This window comes from Cokeromyces recurvatus (assembly GCF_025118155.1).
Source record: "Cokeromyces recurvatus strain NRRL 2243 chromosome Unknown BX663scaffold_2, whole genome shotgun sequence".
In the NCBI taxonomy this organism is placed as follows: Eukaryota; Fungi; Mucoromycota; class Mucoromycetes; order Mucorales; family Mucoraceae; genus Cokeromyces; species Cokeromyces recurvatus.
Genome location: NW_026251388.1, coordinates 96362 through 122845, shown reverse-complemented (window position 1 = coordinate 122845; position 26484 = coordinate 96362). Strand labels below are relative to the sequence as shown.

At 30.6% G+C, this 26484-nt stretch overlaps 8 protein-coding genes across 8 annotated transcripts; 4 read left to right on the top strand and 4 right to left on the bottom strand.

Annotated features, from left to right (window-relative positions):
* Positions 1 to 288: 288 nt before the first annotated feature.
* BX663DRAFT_120417 (SH3 domain-containing protein) lies at positions 289 to 908 on the bottom strand. The gene is made up of 4 exons (XM_051521515.1): positions 744 to 908; positions 633 to 640; positions 491 to 559; positions 289 to 417 (listed from the first exon to the last, which is right to left on the bottom strand). Exons 1-4 carry the CDS (start codon positions 851 to 853, stop codon positions 341 to 343), a joined length of 264 nt encoding a protein of 87 aa, XP_051386858.1. The 5' UTR covers positions 854 to 908; the 3' UTR covers positions 289 to 340.
* Positions 909 to 3539: 2631 nt separating this feature from the next.
* On the top strand, positions 3540 to 8498 carry BX663DRAFT_557515 (cortical protein marker for cell polarity-domain-containing protein). Its single transcript, XM_051531772.1, has 7 exons — positions 3540 to 4273; positions 4401 to 4594; positions 4691 to 4917; positions 4986 to 5190; positions 5269 to 5834; positions 5925 to 6037; positions 6106 to 8498. The coding sequence occupies exons 1-7, from the start codon at positions 3605 to 3607 to the stop codon at positions 8251 to 8253; spliced, it is 4122 nt and encodes a 1373-aa protein (XP_051386857.1). The 5' UTR covers positions 3540 to 3604; the 3' UTR covers positions 8254 to 8498.
* Positions 8499 to 8660: 162 nt separating this feature from the next.
* BX663DRAFT_494047 (uncharacterized protein) lies at positions 8661 to 10336 on the top strand. The gene is made up of 8 exons (XM_051525441.1): positions 8661 to 8862; positions 8926 to 8973; positions 9085 to 9239; positions 9310 to 9376; positions 9453 to 9740; positions 9801 to 9882; positions 9938 to 10104; positions 10167 to 10336. The coding sequence occupies exons 1-8, from the start codon at positions 8703 to 8705 to the stop codon at positions 10316 to 10318; spliced, it is 1119 nt and encodes a 372-aa protein (XP_051386856.1). The 5' UTR covers positions 8661 to 8702; the 3' UTR covers positions 10319 to 10336.
* Positions 10337 to 10349: 13 nt separating this feature from the next.
* On the bottom strand, positions 10350 to 12773 carry BX663DRAFT_446713 (transmembrane amino acid transporter protein-domain-containing protein). Its single transcript, XM_051523686.1, has 4 exons — positions 11832 to 12773; positions 11248 to 11771; positions 10543 to 11068; positions 10350 to 10479 (listed from the first exon to the last, which is right to left on the bottom strand). The coding sequence occupies exons 1-4, from the start codon at positions 12707 to 12709 to the stop codon at positions 10389 to 10391; spliced, it is 2019 nt and encodes a 672-aa protein (XP_051386855.1). The 5' UTR covers positions 12710 to 12773; the 3' UTR covers positions 10350 to 10388.
* Positions 12774 to 12848: 75 nt separating this feature from the next.
* BX663DRAFT_494042 (Alpha/Beta hydrolase protein) lies at positions 12849 to 14486 on the bottom strand. Its single transcript, XM_051525440.1, has 5 exons — positions 14097 to 14486; positions 13859 to 13994; positions 13215 to 13804; positions 13069 to 13128; positions 12849 to 13013 (listed from the first exon to the last, which is right to left on the bottom strand). The coding sequence occupies exons 1-5, from the start codon at positions 14466 to 14468 to the stop codon at positions 12891 to 12893; spliced, it is 1281 nt and encodes a 426-aa protein (XP_051386854.1). The 5' UTR covers positions 14469 to 14486; the 3' UTR covers positions 12849 to 12890.
* Positions 14487 to 15053: 567 nt separating this feature from the next.
* Positions 15054 to 19541, top strand: BX663DRAFT_547977 (uncharacterized protein; the record flags this gene model as incomplete). Its single annotated transcript, XM_051531047.1, has 10 exons — positions 15054 to 15069; positions 15124 to 15220; positions 15306 to 15338; positions 15449 to 15489; positions 15557 to 15887; positions 15948 to 17927; positions 17996 to 18764; positions 18836 to 19060; positions 19161 to 19293; positions 19363 to 19541. 10 exons carry the CDS (start codon positions 15054 to 15056, stop codon positions 19539 to 19541), a joined length of 3804 nt encoding a protein of 1267 aa, XP_051386853.1.
* Positions 19542 to 19652: 111 nt separating this feature from the next.
* Positions 19653 to 22008, bottom strand: BX663DRAFT_528792 (3-dehydroquinate synthase-domain-containing protein; the record flags this gene model as incomplete). The annotated part of the gene is made up of 3 exons (XM_051530185.1): positions 19653 to 21304; positions 21369 to 21474; positions 21595 to 22008. The coding sequence occupies 3 exons, from the start codon at positions 22006 to 22008 to the stop codon at positions 19653 to 19655; spliced, it is 2172 nt and encodes a 723-aa protein (XP_051386852.1).
* Positions 22009 to 22764: 756 nt separating this feature from the next.
* On the top strand, positions 22765 to 23474 carry BX663DRAFT_427098 (RlpA-like double-psi beta-barrel-protein domain-containing protein-containing protein; the record flags this gene model as incomplete). Its single annotated transcript, XM_051522597.1, has 3 exons — positions 22765 to 23196; positions 23288 to 23315; positions 23395 to 23474. 3 exons carry the CDS (start codon positions 22765 to 22767, stop codon positions 23472 to 23474), a joined length of 540 nt encoding a protein of 179 aa, XP_051386851.1.
* Between the last annotated feature and the right edge of the window lie 3010 nt (positions 23475 to 26484).

Below are 26484 nucleotides of genomic sequence, written 5' to 3'. Positions count from 1 at the left end.
AATAGTACCATCCTGATCTTTACAAGGTATGTATGTAAATATTTACAGTTGTTAATACATTGTTTTTATTTTATTTTATTTTTTCATGGCATTTACCATAAGCGTGCTCCCAACCTTCTGGTAAAGGAGATTCCGTAAATTCAGATACCAGTGGACTTGAAATAGGACGTGATTCTGGAAGTGGCTGTGTTCTTGAAGGTAAGGCAGGAGGTACATCTTCGAGTGCTATTGCTGATGGTTTAATTTTAGTTGATTCCTAATGTTTTTTTTTTTTTTTTTTTTTTTTTTTTTTTTTTTTTTGGAAAGAAAAAGAGGGGGTAAACATTATATCGATGATAAGCTAATTTCTTTTTTCAACTCTTTCTCTCTCTCTCTCTATAAATATATAAAAAACGTTACACTTTACAGTTTCGTGCGCTTTTAAAGAAAGTTAATATCTATTGGTTTTCTTATTTTTTTAAAAAAAAATAAAGTCAATTTATATATTTACTCAAGTTTTCAGGCGTTTCTAAACGAATTCTATTTGCAGGAAAAAAGCCAATCTCGTCATTTAATTCACCTATAGTTGAAATTGCAAATGTTTTTTATTTTCGTTTTAAAAGCCCTGTTATTTATCTACTATTTTTAATTACCTTCCCACCTACAAAGAATGTAGAAAAAAAAGGAGTGTGAGTATGAGTGAATGAGAGAGATGAATAACTTTTTTTTTTTTTTTAATCTAATAAGATGGAGTGAATGTTTACCAATCATCGTTATGCTTTTCTAATAATTTGATTCTATCGCCTTGTTTAAAAGAAAGTTCAAATTCACCTTCAGCTTCATAATCCCATACAGCAATAAGATATTGTGTCATTACTATGTACTTGGGAAATATATACACATATAAAATAATGGCAACTAAAATGAAACTATTGATTTTTTTTTTCTTTTTCTTTTTTTTTTTTTTTTTTTTTGAGGTTATCTGAGATTGGAAATATGAAAAATAGTACATTAAAAAAAAACCTTCCCCCCCCCCAAAAAAAAAAAGAGAGAGAGCACAAGATATTTATCGCATCAATAGAAAAAAAAGATAATAATAATAAAGATAAATTATCCTTTTAGGAATTAAGAGAGTAAAGAAAAGGGTTATTAAAAAGGAAAAATGGAGCTGTGACGACACGGTTAGTAGGAGGGAGGAAAAGGAAGAGAGGGTAGCCAGCCAAGGAATTGTAGTTGTAACAATAATGAAGATACGTGAAGGATTGTACAAATAACTAGCAGTAGCAAACAGACAAATCTATAATATAGTTTCATTTTTGTAGGAAACAACAATGGCCTTGTCTAGAGTGTAACATTTCATATACATCAAGGTAAAATAACCACTTACTATTGTTTTTTTTTTCATATTAATATCTATTATACAAGCAAAATAATTCATTCTATTAAAGAAAAGGATCTCAAGTGATGATTTGCATCGTAACCGATAGCGACTCTAGTTTAAACTTTACTAGATATATTATATTTGATTGTTCAATAGTGATCACTAATTTAGTTCTATGTGTAATACATAGAAGTAAAATATTTATTATATAGATGAGTGTTAACATGCATCAAAGAACATTTACATTCTTTTATTAGAATACTTTACATACTACAGCATATGATCTTTTTTTCAAAATTTCTCAGAAGCAACCTTCAAAGTTTTTTTTTTTTTTTTTTTTTTTTTTTTTTTTTTTTTTTCTATTGAATTTATCAGGAGAAACTTTGTTATTATCACAATTGTGACAAAAATGAGAGAGAGAGAGCAGTCATTCTATTTGGATCTATTATTATCATCAGGAACTAATTCATTATTCTTGATCACGTTCCTATAGTAACTCACTAAAATGATCAACCAAATTCGTTACTACGATACCTATTTACTTTAAACTCAAACATATATTCATTGTAATTCATTAATTCATATTTCAATTAAAACAAGCTAACTAGCTTTATTATACTGTTTGCAGATGTTAACTTGTGCTCTCTCAACTCCTTTTTTTTTTAAAAAAAAAAAAAATAGAAAACATTCCATTGAAACATATATTTTATTCTCGCCCTATGTTCATAATGTAAAGGAATACCTGCTATAATATGAATAAAGATAATTCTTATACAAAATATATTTATTTTATAAATGTTTAGTATGTGTAGATATTCCTAAATAAAGACTAGCTAAGGGTATTTTTTATTCTCCCCCCCCTCTTATCACTATCACTTTCACCCCCTTCCTTCAAGTTAGTGTAGCTTCATTGAAGGGAATAAACACTGTCTTTATTGAAAAGGCTCCGAGAAGAATACATAAATTCGAAGCATTTGAGACTTAATGAGAAGAAGGAATGGTAAAAAAAAAAAAAAGTGACAGCAAGCTTAATAAAGGACAGTTGTTGAACACATTGACTTTATTAGATGTTTACACACATATCTAGTGTATGAATGAGGCGCTCCATATATTGAGTTGATATACTATCACATATAGGAGGGCTAAAGGTCAAAGGTAGCAAAATGAATTGATTCATATTCATTTTAGAAAAGATAAATCATGAATAGAATAATTGATGTGTAATGATTTGTTACCAATAATGATATGTGATATTTTTTTTTCCTTTAAATCTTAAATTCAATATAATCTGCTGTATTTATGGTTTAGATATCATGTCAAGACATATATCTGTTTGTAGAACTTTTTAACAAATATTCATGGTTAAAAAAAAACAATTATAAAGAGTATTCATCATTACAATGTATTAAAAGATTACCAAAAAGAAATATTATCTAAATTAAAGTAATAAGAACATCTTTTGCTATAAGCCTTTAAAAAAAGGCTTTGTTTATCTAGTTAACTGTCAATGAAAGAATAGGCAACAAACAATAAAGATAAATAAGCCATATGCTTCTTTCCAAGTAGCAAGAAATTATGACAACACAAATATGTGAAACAGATATATAAAGACTAGATATAGGATCGAACCAGTTTAGATTTACTGTAATAGGTATTAATAAAGGAGAAAGAAAGAAAGAAAGGAAGGAAGGAGAAGCATATCCATTCGATATTTCTCATTTTATTTATTTTAAAGTGAAGAATGGTAACCTCTTGATTTACTATTTCCAATTCTTATTTAGAACCAGTAACTATTTATAAATAGTTTTTCATCATAATGAATTTTACCCGAAACGATGTAGGAGGGTATAAATACTTTCTCTATTAAGAATGACAGAGAAATATTGACCTTATGCACTATGGAAATCTGTATTAATTATGCTTGCAGATGTCATTATTAAAAATAGAAAAAAGAAAGCAAAAAAAAAAAAAACAAAAAAAACAAAACAAAAACAAAAAAAAATTAATAAAGTCTTGTTATGCAATGAAATATTTTATTTTATTTACACGAGTTTGAATTTATAAAATTAATTATCAATTTGATTATTTTTTTTTTTTTTTTTTTTTTTTTTTTTAATTCTCCTTTTTATTACTGTTTTCTTTTCTTTTCTTTTTCCCCTCCTTTTTTTTTTTTTTTTTTATAACTGTTTTCCTTTCTTTCCTTTATAAAATAGAGATTATATAACAGCAATAAAAGAAGGAGGCATGGTGACAATACTATGGTTCCTTATTTTTATTTTATTATTTCAACAACAATCAGCTTTAGAATTACCAGCAGTACAACTTGATTCAGTGGGTGGTCAATTAGGGTTTGTTGGTGACTATGCTGGTCTTTCACCATTTAAAAACTCTCTTCAATTTGAATCACTTCCAACAACTTCACTCATTACATCTGATGAAGAAGACGATATGCTGATATTTAATTTTTTTTCTACTATAAATGGATCAATTGAAACCTTTTGTAAATTAACTGATACTCAATTTATATTAGCCGGAAACTTTAATACCATAAATCATACAACTTTTAATAATATCGTTCAATTCGATACTCAATCACGTACATTTAGTCCTCTTCAACAAGGCTTAGACGGTCCTGTTTATTCAGTTTATTGTCTAAATCAATCCACAGTTTATGTTGGTGGAAACTTTATAGCTCCTATTAATAACAGCCAACAATTTACAGGACATGTTGCTATTTGGAACGATAATCAATGGTCTCCTGTTCCTTGGAACGGATTTAATGGCCCAGTTTATTCTATTTTACCACATCAACAACAGCAATCAATTCTATTTGCAGGCCAATTTGATTCAACCGGTGATGGTCAGTATATGAATCAAACTTTTAGTCAACAAATCAATTTAATTTCTACTGCTGTAAATAAAATCTATCTTTTTTTTTTTTATATATATATATAGCTACACACATTTTAATTCTCTTTTCTTATATGTCATACACATATATTTATTTATTTATTCTTATTTTTTTTCTTCTAATATATAGACCATCTCAGAAGGAAATGGTATGAACTTTGGAAATTATTCAGATCCTAGAAATGTTCTTTGTTCTCGAGCACCTTGGCTTTTACAAGATGGTGTTCCTGGTTATTGGGAAGCTACATTTAATACTCCTCTTGAACCATCTCTATTTCGATTATCAAATGCTCATATTGATGGAAAAAATACACATTCATTTAGGTGAGTATTATATATATATGCATATACATATTTTTATATACATTTATACACATAATTATATATGCAAAATCTGATCTTTCTCTCTCTCTCTTTCAGTATTATTTCTCTGGGATCAAACGAATATTTTGAATTATCTTACAAAGACCCGGTTACAAACCAGAACTTGACTTGTACAGAGGAATGTTATTTATCAAATGATTTAAATATACCTTATCAGGATTTTACTGTATTAAAACCTATTACTACAAGTGGTATTCGAATCAATATTAATACTTGGTATGGTTCAGGTGGCGGTTTAAGTGGTGTCAGTATTTTTAGGACAGGTAAAAACAAATGGAATAGAATGGATAAAATAATAAGACTCTGTTATACTAATGATGAGAATGAATAGATGTTACCCTTCAACCTGAACTATCAACAGAGAGTGGCAATACTGAGTCAAATTGTTATTCTTATTTGAATTCTCAATCCTCTGTAGTATCTACCACAGGTCATTGGTCAAATCAATATTCTTTTGGAATTTATCGAAATTTCTTAGTTGCTAGTATTCCTGTATCTGAATTATCAACTACGGATGTATCTGCTACTTACCAGCCGTAAATTTTGATCTTTTATATATATGTATACATATAAGGATACCTTTATACATAATTAATTTTAATTTTACTTTTTAGATATATTTATGCTCAAGGGATTTATAATGTATATGCAACTACACCAGGCTGTATAGGCACAAGTTCTTGTGATGAACGTACTCAAGCTGAATTAACCATTCAATTGACACCCGGAAATAAATCTACTTTAATATTAAATCAAGATATTGTAAATGATGAAAACAAATTAATTTATACAGGCCCCATTGCAGCTACAACGAATTTATTTAAACCTACCATTGTCATGAAAGTAGCACCTTCAGCTCGAACATCTTCAACAACGAATGTAACACTATTTGGAAGTTCAATTCAATTTGTTAGAAACTCAACAAGCTCAACATTATCAAGTATTTTAAACTATTATCCCAACAACAATACTTGGTTAGCTCTTCCTCAACAATTACCATCGGGATCCATTGTTCATACTTTACAAGCAAATGAAAATAAGCTTTACATTGGTGGACAGTTTACTTTAAATAACAATACAATCAACAGTTTGGTTGCTTATGATTTTGATACAGGTTTTGTACCTTTAACAGATGGCGGTTTAAATGGAGATGTTTCTACTTCTTTACTTATAGATTCAAGTAAGGATGAATGATATATGTATATAAATTTGTATTAACAATTTTGTTTAAAAATAATTTATTCTTTCTTATTTTTTTTATTTTTTTTAGACTTGATTGTGGGTGGAAGCTTTAATAATACATGGATACCTCAGCAAAGAAATGATTTGAATCATGTTGCTATATATAATATTCAGTCAAATACATGGTCAGGCATGGATCAAGTAAGTATATTATATATATATACATGTATTCATATATTCATATATTTATTTATTATCTTTTTTTTTAGGGCGTAAATAATAATGTGGATTATTTATATTCAACAGATAACAAACATATTCATTTATCAGGACCATTTAATGCAAGTTTAAATAATAATAATGCTATATTATATAATAATGTAGAGTGGGATTTGAACAGCCAAAACTGGGTTACACCTACCTCACTTATAGTAGGTCCTATTGCAAATCAGGTACGAATTGGACCAAAAACAACTTTATATCTTGGTTCCGTGAAAAACGCACAAACGTATCGTACTACCGACTTTATATCCCTCGCATCATCTCAAAGTGACAGCTTTTCTACTTCAATTACTCAATTAGATCCAGATGCTATTGTGAATGCGGGTGCATTTTGGAAAAATAAGACAGAAACGTGTCTTATTTTAGCAGGTCATTTCCATCTGAATAACACGGTGTACAATCTTGTGATGCGTACAGCGGGTGGAACATGGCAAGGTGTCCTACAAGGAATTCAAGGCGAGATTCGGACTTTATCAGTCATTAAAAATAGTTTAGTAGCTGGAGGAGAATTTAATGGGACAGCACCAGATGGGACTACGATGCTAACGAGCATCCTCTTTTATGACCTCGAAAGTCAAACTATAGAAGGGTTAAATGGACTCTTTGATGAAAATGGACAACCTGGTCAAGTGAATGTGATCAGACCTCAAGGAGATGGTCGTACTGTTTTTGTGGGTGGCCATTTCACGACTGCAGGTTTACTTGGTTGTTCTGCAATCTGTATGCTTACGATGGATACTCGACAATGGAATCAAATTCAACCGGTTATATCAGGAACGATTCATGATATGCTTCTGAATGATTCAGGTGTACTTACGGTAGTAGGAGATCTTACGATAGGTACACAACAATCTATTTCACTAGCTGAATTAGATACAACCTCAACCACAGCGACTTGGAAGGCAGCACCTTATAACGAACAATTCCTTTCTCCTGTCGCTTTAATTTACGACCGTGATGGTAGTTATTTGATAACAGGGAAAACAAATAATAAAAGTAGTAATAGTAGTAGTTATATTGCAAATTGGAATGGGGAAAATTTTACATCTATTGAACATGATTTGGGTCCTACTACCTCCATTCGTCAATTGTTGTGGGCACCTATTGAACGATCCTCAGCGCCGACTCTTTCACGTTACCCAGCCAATTCGGATACCATGTTGATGGTCGTGGGTCACCTTGATATACCCGATTTTGGCGATGGTAGTAGTAGTAGTAGTAGTGTTGCACTCTATGATGGACATCGTTGGTATCCTTATTTGTTAACTGCATCTCGTGATGGAGCAACAGGGGGTTCTATATCTCGTGTCTTTACAGCAGTGCCTTGTTGTACAGCCATCCACTCTACTCGTCATTATCTTTCAGTTCCGGCCGTTATTTTGATTTCAATTGCTATTTCATTAGGTATCATTTTCTTCTTGGTCCTCATTGCCTTCCTCTTTCTGTTTATCAAACGACGTCATCATCCAGAATATTATCATTATTCTGAACCCATGAAAGGATGGAAACCCAAGTATCGACCATCAAGTCTTTTAGCTATGATTAATGCTGCTAACCTAACTGATCCCTCTACTACTAGTACTACTACTAATACTGCAGCAGCAGCAACAGCAACAGCAACAACAGCAGCAGCAGATACATTCCCTGCAATGAATGAAAAATATTCAAATAACAATCCTAATACTACAACCATGGTTGCAACAGGCTATTCAACAGCTGTAGATGGAGGAGGACATCATGCAGCTATTCATCGTGGACAACCGACGGGTGTCGATTTGGCTGATATGGCGGTTGTTGGATCTTCTTCTTCTTCTGTTCATAAACAACCAAGGATGTCAAGTGGTGGTATGTCCACAGGTCCTTTGCCATTTAGTATCATGATGTCAAATGCTTTACATAATAGTAATAATACGAATAGTCCAGCTACAGAAGATTCACCTCAACTTTATTATGCAAAATATCCATTTGATGCAAAAGAATTTGGAGAATTAGCATTTGGTGCAAATACACCTATTGTCGTAACAGATACAAGTGATAATGTATGGTGGATGGGATATAAAGATAATGGTAAAGGGGATGCCATCTCTGGATTATTCCCTAGTAATTATGTAACTAAATCAAAGCCTGTTATTTAATCCTTTTTTTTTTTTTTTTGCATCTCTTTTCTTCTTCTTCTTCTTTCTTTCTTTATTTTTAAAGCATATCAAATACACATAATCTTAAAAAAAAAAGGATTGCATAGATAACACTTAGCTAACATATATATATAAATATAATAATAATAATAATAACAATAATCTGTTCAAGTATACATATTATTCTAATAAAAAAAAATAGATAAATATAATAAGAAGGGCTTTTAGTTGTTATGATTGGATAAAGTAATTGGTATCACAGAGTGTACATTCAAATTAGAATCAATCAACATGGTTATCAATATCCTCTTTTTTTCTTTCTCCTTGCTCTCTCTCTCTCTCTCTCTCTTTTTTTTTTTTTTTTTTTTTTTTTTTTTTTTTTTTTTTTTTTTTTTTTTTATCAATTTTGTGTGTGTGTGTGTGTGTGTGTGTTGAAAGAAGAAAGTAGGATGGACGAGAAGAATCAGAAAACGATAGTTGTGATTGGTGCAGGTGTCACTGGTCTTACTACAGCAGTAAGTTTAATGGAAAAAGGATATAAAAAAGTGCTTATTGTAGCCAAGCATCTACCTGGAGACCTATCTATTGAATATACCTCACCCTATGCAGGTAACTCACAATTATTATTATTATCGAAAGTTTATTGAGAAAAAAAAAAACGATGAAATTAAGGTGCTCACTGGCGAACCATGGCGAAAAATGATGATCAATTACTTCAAAGTAACACGATAAAAAAAAAAAAAAAAAAAAAAAAAAAAAAAAAAAAAAAACTTTATCTGTATTCATTTTAAAGAGGGGGGAAGGGGAAAATATTGATAATATTTATTATAGGATTCGATACGATTAGTTATAAAAAGTTTATTCAACTTGCAGAGAATAATGAAAAGGAATCTACGGGTATCATGATAGTTCCTAGCTTTGATTATTATGATGATGATTCTATTATTGAGAATACAGATCCATGGTTTAAAGATGTAGTTCAAAATGTATAGTATTAACGAAAGAAAAAAAAAAAGAGAGAGAGAAAAGTAACAGTTAAATGATATATGGTTATAGTTTCAATTATTGACAGAAAAGGATAATTTACCTGAAGGAGCTAAAATAGGACATACTTATACTACAGGTAATTATTATCATAAAATGATATGTAATGGTATATTGACATAATTTATTTTATTTATTTTTTTTGGCCCACCAAGTTCTTGTTAATACACCTGTCTATTTAAAATGGTTACTTTCTAAATTTAAATCTTTTGGAGGCCATCTTGTACGCTATTCACTCTCCCATATTGATGAAATTTTCAATTTTTTGCACCAACAACAGCCAACAGAGATGAATAAAGATGAACAGCACTTTGCTGTCATTAATTGTACTGGATTGGGTGCTCGATTCCTTGGAGGCGTACAAGATAACGCTTTATATCCAACAAGAGGACAAACAGTCATCATTAAAGCATCCCACATTAAAAAGACGATTACACATGTAGGTAATATCATTCTATACTTTTTTTTTTCCTCTTTCACAAGTTCTGATTGATTAATATTAGGAAAACAAAAAAATATAAATTACATTATTCCTAGATCTGACGGGACTGTCATTCTTGGTGGAACAGCCAACGAACATGATTTGTAAATGCATTTGCACACACACACACACACATAATTAACTCTTCTTTTCTTTTAGTAATCCCTTTCCAGATGATACAGTTACAAAGTCGATTTTAGAAAAAACGGTTAATTTATGTCCAGAGTTAAGAACGGATCATCATCAACCTTTAGACATCGTTAGATATGCTGTTGGTTTACGTCCTACACGTTTAGGTGGACCACGTATTGAAAATGAAATTTTATGTAAAGACTGAAATTAGTATATAAAATACACAAAAGATATTTATTTTTTTGTATTAAATTAGTTTCAAGAGATAAAAGGAGATCTGTACAGGTTACACATGCTTATGGACATGGTGGATTTGGGGTTCAAGCAAGTTGGGGTTCTGCTGAATATGTCATTCAAGTCATGGAAGAAAAAATAAATAAACAAGAACTTCATCTTTCTAAACTTTAATAATAATAATAATAAAAAAAAACATTATTCCTTTTTTTTACACAAGTAGTGTTGATGGTATATTAAAACATTATACTTTATGTATAATACATTGCTTGACAGGATCAGTTGGTTCAGAGGAATTCCATTGAGTTAATGTTGTGAAAAAGACGAATATCATGCTAATATTATATATCTTTATGGTTAAAAAAAAAAAGACTTTTATGTAGAACAAGTTAACTTACCAAATACCACCAAATAGAATTAAACTATAATTTGCTAAACGTCTAATGGTTGGTAGTTTTAACGCTTTTAAATGAAATAAAGGAGGGAAAATGAAGCAAAGTGGAATACAGAATAAGGCACCAATTAAGGAAACAAATTTATCAAGCTTATCCTTTGAACCCATAATACCTATACCTGCGCATAAAAAGACAATAAAGACTCGAAATACATTCTTTTGCCATTTAACAATTGCATTATTCTTTCCAGATTTAGTCGTAAATAGTCCATTTTCCATAATTCGAATAGCAGGAAATAATTGAAGGGGGATAGATAAACATATAGCAAAGGAATATAAGGTTTGAATAGTGGATACCATAGGATCTTTACTAGGTAAATTCAATAAAATAATCGTTTGCATATTATCTCCAAATGTCATATATGAAAGAGCTCCCATTGAAATAAATAAACATGTAATAATAACTAATGTTTTTGTAAGAACGCTGGGGAATTTCTTTGGTTCCTTCATAGATTCTGTAATAGGGATAACTATACACAACTTTAATACGTATATACTTTATATGCTTATATACTTGTATATGTATATATAGATGCATACGCATATACACATATTTACTTATATTCTATATATATATAGACATATAGATATATAGACATATAGACATATAGATATATATATATACACATACGCATATACATGTATTTACCTAAACCAATACCCTCAAATGTAAAAGCAGCAGTGCCAATAAATAAAGGGAAATGAACTGGATTCCACATCTCTACTTTAGCTATACCTATCACAATTAATTCTTTTATATCATAATAAAATAAATAACTTAATCCAATCACGATGAATACATCAGCAATCAATGCAAATATAGATAAACGTTGTATCTTTCGTATCATAGCTAATGGAATAAATGCAAAGCTTTGGGCTAATATTAAAAGATGCATTGGTATTAAGACTCGACATTTTGAAAATGTAAGAACTAATGCTTGTAAATTCTCTGCAACAAAGATCATATAAGCACATACAAATCCTATTTGTGATAAAGTAATCGATACTAATACTGCCTTTCTCATCTTTGATCCATATAAGACTCCTCCCATATCACTAAAACTAGCCGGTACAATCAATCGAGTCTGAACGAGTAATAAAAATGACCATAATGATATAAAAGCCCAAGCAACGATGGCAAAAATGGAAAAAACTAAGCCTCCATTGTAAAACCTATATAAGAGGAAGAATGAATAAAAGGGGGGGGTACTTGGGAATGACAAAGGTACTTACGCTTTTGGTAAAAACATGATTCCTGTAGTAACAAATGATTTTAATAATAAAAACATCGCTTTTCCGGGTGTTGCCTTTCCTTGTAATGTTTGACCTGGACGTGACCTTGATAATAACGGCATTCTTTCTCTTATTTCTAGTTGTTCATATTGTAAAGGTATTAACGGTTTCTTTGAGGTTGTCGTTGGTAATAAAGATGAATACTCTTGATCATCTGTACTGCCATAAGACACATAATTCTTTAAAGGTTGTCCACGGTATGCCATAATGCTACCTTCCACTTCATGAACATCTTCTTCACTACTTGCTTCATCTTCGCTTGAATGATAGGAAGACTCTGAATCAGAAGAAGACTCATCAGCATCACTCAGATTTTCACCACCAAAATGTCCATATAAACATAAAAATTCAACAAAACTAGATGTTACAAAATTGGGAAGTCTTTTTCCTTGTCTTGCTGCTTTATTTAATACATAATGACGTCTAAAGCCTCCAGGTTGTTTTAATGATTGAAATGAAGCATCTATAATAGGTTCTCGAATGGCAGGTAATGATATACTTTGTGCTCTATTTCTTTTTTGTTGTTTATTTTCTACATGAGCTGTCCATTTATAAATTTCGTCTAAAATAGAACCTCCTGGTAAAAGATGATGTGTATTATAGGTTGGTTGTTTTTGTTGTTGTTGCTGTTGTTCTTTTAATTTATAATTTTTTTGTTGTTGTTGTTGCTTTTGTTGTTGTTTACGCTGTTTACGAGAAGGTCGTGGTGGAATTAGAGAAGATGAAGAAGCAGAAGAAGTCTGATGATAAACAAGATGCCGTTTTACTACTTTAGCAACTTGTTCTACAGGTAAATCAATGGTCACTGAACGTTCCATTTTTATTTTATGTATTTGATTTAAATAGAATGCTGTTCAATGTAGTAGAATAATTAAAAAAAAAAAAAAAAAAAAAAAAAATATGTGTACAATATACACTACCAGCAGATAAATATTAAAAAAAAAAAATTTATGCTCAGTTCTTTTGTAACAAAGAATGTAACATTTAGTTTTATTTATTTTAAAGTAGTTTCTTCATTTTCTGTTCTTGTTGAATACTATTCTTATTGACTATATAGGAACCAAATTTTTGAATATCTTCTATTAATAAAGAAGGGACTTCAAGTGCAGGAAAATGACCGCCCTATTATACATATATAAAATGAATAAATACATCCTTTATATAAATTCATCTTTACCTTATCATAAGACTTGAATTGAACAAGATGAGAGCTAACTTCTATCCAATCACGAGGAAGCTACACATGAATTAGATACATATATGGATATATATATAAAAATATTAAACTATCCTTATTTACATCCTATGGTTATACTCTATTACCTTTACTACCTCATTTTCAAAATAAGATACAGCCATAGGTACCGAAACGTATGTTTTCATCATGTCCTTTAAAGCCTTGTTATGATTCTTTTTAACTTCATAATAGATTCGATAAGAGGAAGACATACAGTTTGATATCCAATAAATGGTTACTTGGGTTAGGAATTCATCAACTGAAACTGTAGCTGGAAGAACAAGCTGATGAGAGGAAGATGGAAAGTAAGTCCATTGATGATAAGGTTCTAGCATCCAAGCTAATAAACCAATAGGACTATCTGTTAATCCAAAAGCTAATGTATAAGGTCGAGTGCCTTGAATAGCTCGATATCCAGCCGTTTCATCTTTATCCACATTAGCATAAGCAGTTGTCTTTAATCTCTTTGTCTTTCCTTTTCCATAAACAAGATCAAATCCAAGAAATAAAGAAATGATAAATAAAATTACTTTAATTGGATGAAAGATGATGTTATATAATGTAGGTAAAGGTGGCATTGCAATAGGCATGTTTGTAATAAACCCTAAGCATGAATTAGAAAAGTTTTGTGCCATAAAAGTTCCAATCGTTGCGCCCCAATCCGTACCATAGATCACTATAATATGAATTAATATACGTGTATATGTATGTATGTATGTATGTATATTACTGTATTTTTGATAGCCTAATTTGATCATAAGCTTATGTAAAATATTTGCTATTTGAGCTATACTACCAGAGCCATCTGTTTTTGGGGCTTCAGAAAACCCATATCCAGGTAAACTGGGTATGACAACATGGAATGACTACAAATAGAAGAGAATGAATTCTTTCATATGTACATGTATATGTATATGTATATGTATATGCATATGTGTGTATATATATATATATATTATATTTATTACTTGAGTTGAATTTATTCCATCTCGTAATGGTTCAATTATTTTATGAAACTCATAAAAAGAAGACGGCCAACCATGAAGTAAGATGATAGGAATAGCATCTGTAGTCTTGGATGACACCTCATGAATAAAATGAATATTCAGCTCATTGATGGTTGTTTTATAATGATGCCATTGACTCATTTCTTTTCTTTTTTCTTCCCAATTAAATCCTTCCTTCCAAGCGCGAACCATTTCTTGCACTGCCCAGCTTGGAGTTCCACATTTCCATCCAATAGAGGAGTTATCTTTAAATTCATTAGGAAGTCTAATATTAGATAATTTGTCTAGGAGTTCTACTTTATCTAATTTTGGTATATCAAATTTCTCAATCATAAAAATGTAAAATAGGATAGAGTAGAAAAGAAGTAGCAGTAATAAGGTTATCTATCAATCTAAAATTTAAAAAAAAAAAGATTTAAATGGAGCTTAAATGGACAATGTTAGAGTCACAATAAAAAAGTGGTATTTATGCAGCGAATGTCGTGTTATTTACACGCGTATTTAATCATTATATCACTACTGTTCATATAAAATTTTATCTTTTCTACTCTGCAAAGTTTATTTATCTTCTTGCATTGTTGAATGAACATTACTTTTGTTTCTTCTTCTATTAAAAAGAATTGTTTTAACAATACGAAGACAAGCAATAAAAGACATGAACAACGTTAAAAATGCTATAACAGCAATTGATGAAGCAAATTGCCATGTTTCATACACACTTTTTTTTTTTTTTATACTCAGGCTGTAATAAATGGTAGTGACTGCCAACCAAATAAAAATTATCTGCTTTTTTTATGATAATTATTCACCTTCTTCTCTTCATTATTCTTTAAATACAACATTTTAAGTGACTCTTTTTTTTTTTTTTTTTTTTTTTTTTTTTTTTTTTTTTTTTTTTGAAGAAAAAAGAAAAAGGTCATGGAGGAAGAAGAAGGTAAATAACCAAGCTATCCTTTGTCATTTTTTTTTACTTAAAAACTATATACAGAAATATGTAGAGTGTGTCGTTCAGAAAGCACTTCTGAGCAACCTTTATTTCATCCTTGTAAATGTGCTGGAAGTATAAAATATGTTCATCAAGAATGGTAAAATTTAATGAAGCAATTTAACTTGGAAAGGAATTATATGTATATATTCACATTCTTCCTTTTTTTTTTTTTTCTGTATTAGTCTAATAGAATGGCTATCTCACAGCCGGAAAAAGTAATAGTGTATATGCATTATAGCTGTATAATATGATTTTATTATATATGTGTATTATAGTTTATAACTAAATATAATTGTGTACTTTTATTATTGCTTTTAACTTTTAGATACTGTGAATTATGCGGACACCCTTTTACGTTTACACCAGGTATATAGAATAGAAAGAAAGTAAATATCATTCTTGTTCAACATGAACTAAATCATCCTATGTATAGTTTATAGTCAAGATATGCCAGAAGTTTTACCTGCTAGATTATTTCTAAAGCAATTACAAAAAAAGACATTGTTTGTGATTTCAAAAACTTTAAGAGCTATTCTTGTATCTAGTATTTGGTTAGTTTTATTACCTTATTTTACTATTTGGATATGGAGATTATACTTTTTCTTGGGCAGTCACTTTGGAAAACATTTTATCAAGTTGCAAAATATGAGATATCAGTTTGCACAAGCAAAGAATATATCAGTTATATTAGATTCATATAATTATAGTAATGAAACTATAACTGCCAATTGGCTTCAAACCTATAATAATCGTTTTACTTTACGGTAAGAATAGATGATAAACGAGAACCTATCCATATATTAATCCCTTTTTTTTTTATAAAGAACATTTTTATCAGATTGTTTTGAAGGTCAAATTATAACTTGTATTGTAGTTGTTATTTTTGTTGCTATTTTTTTATTAAGAGAATGGATTGTACAGAATATTCCAATGGATCCGCCACCTGTTGAAGATGATAATAATTTTATTTTAGATCAGCCAGCAGAGAGAATGATTCAAGATGAACAAGTCTTTGGAAATAATAATGATCAAAGAAGAATAGAAGGATTATTGAATGGATCTTGGGAACAGGAGGAAAGAAATGAGATTGAGAATGATTTACCTTCTTCTCCAATCGCTCTAAATGACAGAATTTGGTTTGGTGAAGCAGGAACAAGTTCGTCAGATTCGATCATGCATTCCAATCATATTGAATCATCAAGACCTCCTCGTGCAGCATCAATGCCTCCTTCACTTTCTATACCTACTTCTTTTGATGATGATGAAACTTCTGAAAATAACCTGATATCTCAGTTAAATAGAGAACAAATCAATTTTCAAAAATCGATGAGTATGGAACTTTTTGTTGATAATAGACTTACTACTGGTCATATGCCTAGCTATCAAAATCAAATCTTGGAACAAAATCATGCTTTGATTCCTGCCATAGCTACTACGCATCGTGGTTATCCTCCTAATGCTCCGAGAATACGACACGCTGAAGCTCCTACCTCAAGTCATCAGCCTATTCTAGAAGAAGAAGAAAATGAACAGGAAAATAGGCCTTTTGTCCAGGCCCCAATTCAACCTATTGATAATCATAATGTGAATGAAGGCGACAATAATGATGATAATGAAGAAGAAGAAGAAGAAGATGATGATGATGATGATGAAAATATTGAAGAATTTGAAGGTATACTCGAAGCAATTGGTATGCAAGGTAGTTTATGGTCTTTAGCGCAAAACTGTGCTTTGATAGCAGTATTGATTGCTTTATGTCTTGCTGTTACTGTATGGATGCCATACGTCATTGGTATGATATTCATTATGACAGATACATTGGAGTTTATTCGTTTACCATTAAAAGTGGTTCGTTGGGCTACAGATCCATTAGTAGATTATTTAATTATGATATGTTCCAATTATGTCAAACCATGGCTCATACATACTATTTATCAAAATCATTTGCAACCCATCTCTGTGACTATTTCTTCTTTACCTATCTACAACAAAATAATAGACTCATTTATGTACATTTATACGTTTATTATCAGCAATTCATTACTCTTTAGTAAATCCTCTGATATCGTTTTATCGGATCAAATTATACCCAACATGACCTCTTATGCATCCAATTCATCCTTTATTTTTACATCTGTGGCTAAATTCATGAATGAAACAGATCCCATCTTTGAATCTGCTTTTCGTCGTTATCAATTATTAGCAACAGGCCAAACGGCTGTAGACCGTTTTGCATGCATTTTGGTTGGTTACATGGTAGCAACGTTTGCTAGCTGCTGGTATTTGACTCGATCTATTCAACAAAATCTTGCTGTTGCAGCATTTGGACGTACAGCGCAAGAAATTATTCGTCAACAGAGTATGATTTTTAAAGTTGGCATGTTTATTACAATTGAACTTGTTCTGTTCCCTATCGTTTGTGGGTTTTTATTGGACTTTTCAACGCTGCCATTATTTAAAGCAGTAACTCTTTTAAGTCGTCTTAGCTATTTACAGACACATCCTATTCCTTCTATCTTTTTACATTGGTTCTTGGGGACAGGATTTATGTTCTTATTTGCCGTTTTTGTTACCACATGTCGTGAAACGGTACGCCCTGGTGTTATGTGGTTTATTCGTGATCCAAACGATCCTCAATTTCATCCAATTCGAGAAATTATTGAAAGACCCATCTTATTTCAATTTAAAAAAATTGGTGCTAGTGCTTTAATTTACCTTACTGTCATCTTGATTGGTGTAGGTAGTGTAGTCCATTTACTTGATGTTGTTGACTGTCAAATCTTACCTTTAAGATGGAATTTATCGTAAGTAGTTATGTTTTTTTTAAAGGGGAATCAAGAAAAAATAAAAGTAACGCCATATTATACAATAGAAGTCCAATCTCCATTATGCCTATTGATTTAATTATAGGGCAAATCTATATTCCAGTTATTGTTAAATATTTCCAACCCAAGAAAATAATGAAGCAATTATTTTTAAAATGCACCGCTTTTGCCTGTCGACAACTGAGATTATTTTCATTTATATTTGGAGGAAGAAGACCAGAAGAAGAAGGAACGCTTGTTTATCATACATGGATTGCATGGATAAAGCAAGTTAAGCCTGCTTATTACCCTGTAGAAGGAAGTTGTGAAAATGTGATAGGTAATGATGTTTCGTATATTTGGGATGGACAATTATTACGTGTTCCTCGACATGATAGTGTTCCTATTATTGATCGTCGACGTATGCTAGTCCCTGTCGACAATAGAACTTTTGAACCTATTGATGAAACAGAAAGACGTTTAGGACATCCTGCAGCAACTGCGGCTGGTGGTAATGATATAAATACAATCATTGTCTATAGTCCACCTCATTTTAAATTGAGACTCTTGGTGTTTGTTATATTCATGTGGTTAATTATGACGTTAGTTTGTTGTTCAGCCATCATCTCTCCTCTTTTATTAGGTCGTTACCTGTTTAAAATGAAATTTGGGGTTGAAAATGAAGTACATGATATCTATTCTTTTAAGCTTGGCGTCTTTATTCTTTTGACACTTGGTTCTTTTATGAAGCATACTTACAAAGCCATTAAAGATATTATTTCAAGACCTAATATTTTAGCATCCGTGTGGAGATATTTAACAAAATGGTTTTTATGGGTAAGTGATAATAATAATAATACTAATAAAAAAAAAAAGATTAAAAGGCTTAATTTTCTTTTGCAATGTAGGCTTTTAGATGGGTATTTTTTCTGGTGTCGTTTGGTTTGATTATACCCTTCTTATTTGGAGCATTGATTGAATTTTATACAATTTTACCTTTGAGACAAATAGATTCGAATATCTTTTCCATCAAAGTAATACCATTATGGACTCAAGGATTTGTTTGTATGAATATTCTTCATGGATGTATTCAAATTATCCCTAATCATCATTTGAAACATATTTTGGATAATGTAAGTATTTTTTTTTAAAAAAAAAAGAAAAAAAAAGAGTATATAAAAAAAGATGATTCAATTCATTTATATATTTATTTATTTTGTATGTATTTATTAGATATTCCAAGATGGTATTCACAAAATGAAAATAAAATTATGTATTGTTAAACTACTTGGACCCTTATTACTTGTCAGTCTTGCAGCCATTTTTCTTCCTCTTTTAACAGCTTATATAAATATAAAAATTATTGGTATGTATTTATATGAATATATATACATATGCATATATAACATTGCTTATACTCAAATCTCTATATTAGCTCAAACTGATACAGAGCTGCGAGCAAGATTAGTTCAAATTGCATATCCAATTGCTCTAATTGGTATTACGAGCTATTATCTCGGTAAAATTGGAACTAGAATGACTACAAGATTAGCTCAAAATATCAGAGAAGATAATTATTTAATTGGAAGGACCTTGCATAATCTTGACGAATAATATATTTATTATAAATGATGAATGAATAAATAATAAAATTGTTTATTTTATTATGTTTTATGTGTGTAAAGATAGTAGAATTTGAATTGAATTGAATTGAATTGAATTTATTCATTCCATAGCCAACTTTTTACGAAGAAATGACATTTCGGTAATCGATAATTGACCAGGAGCAGCAGTAAAAGGAAGTGTAGGATGAGTAGCTGGACTTAAGAAATGATTGGTGACCCTTGACAATTTACCTTGAGGACCCATATTGATAAGAATGATTTCCTTATCATTATTAGGATCGACTTGATGTCTAAATTGTTCTAATTCTATATTATCCCAAAATGATTTCGCATAGCCTACAAGTTTAATGACCCCCTTATGATTATATCTTTCAAATAACTGTTTCGCTTGATTATAAACTTGAGTCATACCTGAACTTGACCAAGTGGATTGATCATGAAAGGAGGCGATCAATTTAGTGCATGGATAATATTGGTTAAGTCGCATGATCTCTTCCAGACCTTGAGCTGTCATTTCAAGATCAACATAATTACACCCCCAACGGTGGCCCCATTGAAGAAGTTGAAGATAATGGTCAGAACCAAGAGAGGGGTCAAATCTCCCAACCTGTGCTATAGTACGAACAGTATAGACGATAGGTAACTTTGTCAATTGACGTAAATGAAATAATTGTTCCCCCGTTGTTGTTATCCAATCATGTAAAGTATCAGAGGGAGGTTGCAAATGATCCACACGGAATTCAACTGCATCTGTATTTTCGATCCATTGCTGGAAGAGACAAGGTTCTATAGAATCATAGTTGGAGATAGTAGGCGTCAAAAATGTAGTCTGAGCTCCTTTCTTTGATGGGTCAATATGATGCTTTGTAGTATGACGACTGCAGATGATATCAATAAATTGTAAAATATCCTCTTGTTGTTGTTGATCTTTAGTTAAGAGAACATATTCAAACCAATTTTCATGTTCATTTAATGGACACGTTGTGCCTGGTTCTTTAGTAAAGTAAATATGAACCCATTTATCAGATGATTGACTTGTACAAATAATTTTATGTTCTTCTTCCTTGATCTCAATAAAACCATCAGTCACTCTTTTTTCTTTTAAAGCCGAAAGGGGAAGAAGAGATGTGATAATTTCAAATATATCATGTGATGTTGCAATCAGTTCTAATGATATCTTTCTCATTGGAAGTTGAATATCATTATCGAATGAAGAAGAAAAAGTTTCAGATTCGGACTTTTGACTTATCGTAGTAGTTACTGATCTATGCATAGTAGAGGCTATATATTTTGATAATAGAGCTTCAATAGCAGAATCAGGTACATCCGTTGCTCTTTGTTCTAATGTTTTACCAATAGAACTTAGCAAGACAATCCTTTTCTGAGTACCCCTATTTTTCTTGTCTACCTTCATTATGTTCATGACATCAGCCATAGATAATTTTTCCTTTGTTCTCGTATCAAATTCAGTAGGTAAATTATATAATTTTAAACACTCTTTAAGCCTATCAACGACATCTTGATCACAATGACCAAGGTCTCGGGATAACTCAGCTTCATGCAAAAGCCCGATGGATACGCATTCTCCATGAAGCCATTCAGGGGATAAGATTGCTTCATATGCATGACCTATCGAATGACCAAAATTCAGGAGACCCCTTAAACCACCTTCTCTTTCATCAAGAGTGACAATTTTTGCTTTAAATTGGGCTGCAGCACTAATGACATTTGCTAAATAGTCTCGATCGGAATCTAAATACAAATAGAAATTTTTTTTTTTTTTTATAAATAATAATCATAAACAATAACTCGTTACCTATTGTAGATTGATTTTTAGAATTTGAGCCCATTAAAGCTGACTCAATTTTGTCTTTTCCTTGTTCAAGTTTAATAAACTCTAATTCACTTGATATAGCCGCTGTCTATGAATGTATAAAAAAAAAAAAATTTTTTTTCTTTAGAAAGTAGGGATATTCTCCTTTCCTCCCGCTCCCACTCTCCCACTCTCCCCCGTCCCCCTCCCTTCTTTTCTATTTATTTACCTTAATAACTTCAGCCATACCATTTGCAAATTCTCTTCTAGGAAGGGTTTCCAACATGGATAAATCTAAATAAATACGTTTTGGTTGCCAAAAAGTACCAATCAAGTTTTTACCACGGGGAGTATCAATCGCCGTTTTACCGCCAATACTTGAATCGACCATGGCCAAAAGAGTGGTAGGTATTTGAACGAAAGGAACTCCGCGCATAAATGTAGAAGCAACATAACCGACGAGATCACCCATAACACCTCCACCTAATGCAATAAGACATGTATCCCTTGTACATGACTGATCTAATAAATAATCTTCAATGGACGCCTTCACTTCACGGCATTTTGTTTGTTCTCCAGAGGGTAAAACTCGAACGAAAAGTCTTTGATGAGTTTCTTGCAAGTGAGACTTAATAGCGTTCATTAATTTATTTAAATAAAGCGGAGCAAGATGATTATCTGTAATAATAACATAATTTGACATTCCATTAAGGCAAGACATCAAATCTGATACTAAATATTCTATAAGATTGAACCCAACATGAATCACATTAGGTTCATTTAATATAGAAAATGTTTGTATGTTATTAAGCACCATAACCAAGAAAAAAGGTAAAAGAAAAAAAAAATAGGAATAATAGTAAAAAAAAAAAAAAAAAAAGGAAAAGGAAAAAACATGGAATAAATTCATTTTATATGTATATATAAATATATTTTTACTGCAAAAAAAAAAAAAAGGGGGAGTGAGAGAGTAAAGAAGAGGGGGGGGGAAGATGAAGAACAATACAGTCATTACTCACACCAACTACATTCAATTCCGCATTAATTTTTAATTTATTACAATGAACTAAGATTATATAATGCCATCCTTTGTTTTCATTACATAATAAACATCCTTTCTTTTCTCTTCTATTTTTTTTTTCATTTATTAAGCTTTATGAGGTCTATTTTACTGCTTGGCTTGTCAATTACTACAGCCACTTATTTCTTAACTAACTCAGTGGTGGCATCACCTATTCGTTCACCTACTTTAGCTAGTAATAACAATGTCAATATTGATTATGATATTATCAAATCCGTACCACAACAGGACTATGATTTGCCGCTTGAAGAACAACAACAAGAAATGAGCCGAAATACATTAGTAGATATTCAAAACAAAGATGATGAAGAAAGAATGATGGCTACTGAACATGATAGTCTTCATAAGCGTCGTCATCATTCAGATAAAAAGCACAAAAAAGAAGAACGAGATCATACAAAGGACAAACATAAGGATAAAAAGAACAGTCATCGCCATTCTAAAATTAGAAAGAATAGTCGTCTCGATAAGAAACAACAACATCACTCGAATAAACGCCATAAAAAGACTGCTTCATCATCTTCTAAAAAGAGCGGTGGTGGATTCGATCATCATGGTGTAGCTACCTTTTATTCACCTGACAAGGGCTCTTGTGGATGGAGAAATACTAAAGATGATTTAATTGCTGCAGTTAATAAAGACGATATGGATAACAAAAAACATGAATCTGATAAAAATCCCAATTGTGGAAGAATGATAGAAATTGAAAATAACAAAGGTGATACAGTAAAAGTAAAAGTGGTAGACACAGTAAGTAGTATAATAACCACTGTTAGACCAAAAGACTGACTGACTGACTGACTGACTGACTGACTGACTAACTCACTAACTAATTAAATAGTGTCCAGGATGTAAAAAGGGTAGTTTAGGTAATAAGCAAATATATTTTTTTTTATCTCGATTATATAACAAACTAACAAGCTAACAAATTATAAATAATAACAATAGATCTAAGCCCTGCTGCTTTCATTAAATTAGCATCTTATAAGCAAGGTGTTGTTCCAATTAAATGGAAATATTTAGATTAAATAGCTGCATCACAGTCTCTGTCTGTTATACTCTTTCAAAATAATCCTTCATTGATTTAATTAATTACGTAAATTCCCGGTCAAAAAAAAAATAAATCAATAAAAAAATAAAAAATAAGCAAATTTACTTGAACCAAGCTGTGTTAAAACGGAGAAATATTGGTTATTAGCAATAATTAATGTTACTACTATTGCTGCTACTAAATGTAATAAATAACACTAATATTAATAAGCACAGAGAAAATTACTTTCTACATAAGCATTTTTCACTCAATGTTAGTCATTAAAGAAAAAAAAAGGTTTGATATTCAATTTTAAAGTTAAAGTTATAATTCTGGTTCGGTGTACATCTTTTCTGAAAATATCATAATTTGTTTCTCCTGTAATGGTTTCAATGTAATATCTTTTGAACTCTATAACACGATCTGACACTAAATATATATATGTGTGTGTGTTTTCAATAATTAAGTGGTCATGTATATAAAGACATGAGTTAATCAAATCTGCTAATTATAAAAATACTGATTTCAAAAGATGAAACTAATTAGCAATCTCATGAATACATAGTGTAGCAATAGAATGTTAGCTTTTTTTTGTATTCAAAGATAACAAAAAAAAAAAAAAAAAAATCATGAAGCAAATTTTTTGAGTCATCGTAGAAAAACGTGTTTGGTATCAGAACGTGGCATGTTGACAAATTATACTTGCGTTATAGAGCTTATGATTCATCATAAACAGTATACCTTTTATGATATAACCTTATAAATGTTTGTATTCACTCTCTGACATGTTGCACATCTTGTGTCACTGTAAATAGCTACGGCAAAGATAATGGTATGATTCTCTTTCACATCACAATAGAAGAATATATACTTATCGCTGCTTGTTCATCACTGAAGAAAGGAAGCTAAATCTATGCTTAACCTTATTAAAATTTCAATGAAATTAAAGATAGATTGGTGCAACATACTGACACCAACGGCGACATTAATGCAAATCTCAAAGGTGAATTTAAACGTTGGTTTAATAATACCTCAGGCAGCAATCATCATCCTATTTGTTGGGCTCTCAGTAGGATCCCCGTTTTAGTAAACAATTTATAATAAATATCTCACCAGATAGTTATAAAATAAAAACAGGCATTTTTTTTTTATTATTATTTCCCAGTTTTACATTTTCTATTTCTTCCTCAAACAGTTTAAAAGGGCTATTTGTCTTGAACTTATGGAAATAAATATTTCGAGAAAATTATACAAATCAAAAGATGCAGAAACATCCTATGCGACATTTTACTGTTTACTCTATTTCCTTATTTTGATATAAAGTGATCTTTACCCCTTTTTTTTATAAAAAAAAAAAATAAAAAAAAAAAAAAAAACTATTCAATTCCAGGTACTAACGTCATTATTTCTTTCTTTTTTTTTCATTATGATTTCAGACTCGGTAATCCAACATAAGTTCTGTTAACGTTGGTTGTTGTTTTACTGCTCTTTAGTACCGCATGTCTTTGTTCCCATACCATAGAAGGCATTTGAGTTATAGCATTTTAACTCCAACATGGTTGGTAATAGTGATTTAGCTGAAGTATCTTTTGTTGCCTTTCCCTATGTGCGGAGATGTTAGGAGTTGGCGGTTGCTTAATTGTAGACAACGTTTTATTTAAATTAGGTATACAAATCATATGTGAGTGATACAATTTAATAACATAAAAGGAATTTAAAGTTCCATTTTTTTTTTTTTATCTCTGTCTAATATAAGCGCTTGTTTACTCAATAACTTTGTTTTACAGGGGGTCATCTGATGTCCACTGCTACAGTTGCTGTAAAGAATCTTAATCAAGATTAGTTTGCTATTGATAATTTTATGTCACTGCTTGAAAAAGTAACAAAAATATCCAAGTACATACACACGTTAAGCAGTAATTTTTAATCACTTGACTGCTTCAAATTGTTCGATTTAATAAAAAAAAAAAAAAAATAACTACTTTACTTTCAGTAAACTGCACATCATAAATAATTGTAAAAATATAACTTTACTTTCTAAACAATAATATTCCATATCATTTTATATATAACTTGTTGAATAAATGTATTAGTTTATTCTTTTTTTTTTTTAACAATAAATACCGTAAAAAGTTTTCGAATGTATGTTGGACCAGTCATTATTTCTTTTTATCCATCCAACTTTGTCTATCTCTTTTTCTTCGAATTTATTACTCTCTGTTAACAATCGAATATCCCCCCTCAGGTTCACTGTAATTTGCTTCTCTTCCAAACAAATTAAAAAGCACCTCTGACTTGATTTGTTGATGACAAGGTGGAGGGGGGGGGAATACCAAGTCGGCCTCATTCACTCTAATCTTTTATTGTTCTCAACCAATGAGCTTACTCTATTGAAAATAGTGCCCTTAGATCTCCTTCTGCTTTCTAGTTGTTCAATAGTAGATTTTATGTCAATAGCACGCTTCTGAGTTACTTTTTTTTTTATTTGTGATCATAACAAACTTTTCTTCCATCTATCCTTCTAGATAAAAATCATAATATACGATTTCTTTTTCATTGTAATAAAAATAGAGTATAAATAATGAATTCAAGGGATACTGAAAATAGATATTTTTTTTATTGATAAATCTGATTTATATATCAATACATAATAAAGATAAGTTTGGACGTCTAACGTTATCATCATCAAAGTTCTTTAAACAAGAAAAGTGCCTCGTATTCTTTTAAATACAATATATATCTATATTATTGTAAAAATGAGTATACAATTACTTAGCAAACTTTTATTAATACTGGTATCTATTTCAGATATAATAAAAAAAAAGCTATAATGTAGGAAATCATTAAACACATTACTGCAGCTACAATGAAGTATATACATCCTTCAATCTTCTTTTATTGTTATACGTTATTGGTACTATCTTAATTTCATCTTAAACTCTTGTTAACATAATTAGACGTCATTTTATCATTGTTACTATCGTAATTTATTTTGCTACTACTAAATA

Coding starts and splice junctions, on each gene's coding strand:
- BX663DRAFT_494047 (XM_051525441.1), top strand. CDS start 8,703: ATGGACGAGAAGAATCAGAAAACGATAGTTGTGATTGGTGCAGGTGTC. Junction 9,883..9,937: donor ACAGCCAACGAACATGATTT/GTAAATGCATTT, acceptor CTTTTCTTTTAG/TAATCCCTTTCCAGATGATA. Junction 10,105..10,166: donor TATTGAAAATGAAATTTTAT/GTAAAGACTGAA, acceptor GTATTAAATTAG/TTTCAAGAGATAAAAGGAGA.
- BX663DRAFT_120417 (XM_051521515.1), bottom strand. CDS start 853: ATGACACAATATCTTATTGCTGTATGGGATTATGAAGCTGAAGGTGAA. Junction 418..490: donor AGAAACGCCTGAAAACTTGA/GTAAATATATAA, acceptor TTTCTTTAAAAG/CGCACGAAACTGTAAAGTGT.
- BX663DRAFT_446713 (XM_051523686.1), bottom strand. CDS start 12,709: ATGGAACGTTCAGTGACCATTGATTTACCTGTAGAACAAGTTGCTAAA. Junction 11,772..11,831: donor ATCATGTTTTTACCAAAAGC/GTAAGTACCTTT, acceptor CCTCTTATATAG/GTTTTACAATGGAGGCTTAG. Junction 10,480..10,542: donor ATTCTATTTGGTGGTATTTG/GTAAGTTAACTT, acceptor ATATAATATTAG/CATGATATTCGTCTTTTTCA.
- BX663DRAFT_557515 (XM_051531772.1), top strand. CDS start 3,605: ATGGTGACAATACTATGGTTCCTTATTTTTATTTTATTATTTCAACAA. Junction 4,595..4,690: donor AAAAATACACATTCATTTAG/GTGAGTATTATA, acceptor TCTCTCTTTCAG/TATTATTTCTCTGGGATCAA. Junction 5,835..5,924: donor TTCTTTACTTATAGATTCAA/GTAAGGATGAAT, acceptor TATTTTTTTTAG/ACTTGATTGTGGGTGGAAGC.
- BX663DRAFT_494042 (XM_051525440.1), bottom strand. CDS start 14,468: ATGATTGAGAAATTTGATATACCAAAATTAGATAAAGTAGAACTCCTA. Junction 13,995..14,096: donor ATGGAATAAATTCAACTCAA/GTAATAAATATA, acceptor TTCTATTTGTAG/TCATTCCATGTTGTCATACC. Junction 13,014..13,068: donor AATTCAAGTCTTATGATAAG/GTAAAGATGAAT, acceptor TATGTATAATAG/GGCGGTCATTTTCCTGCACT.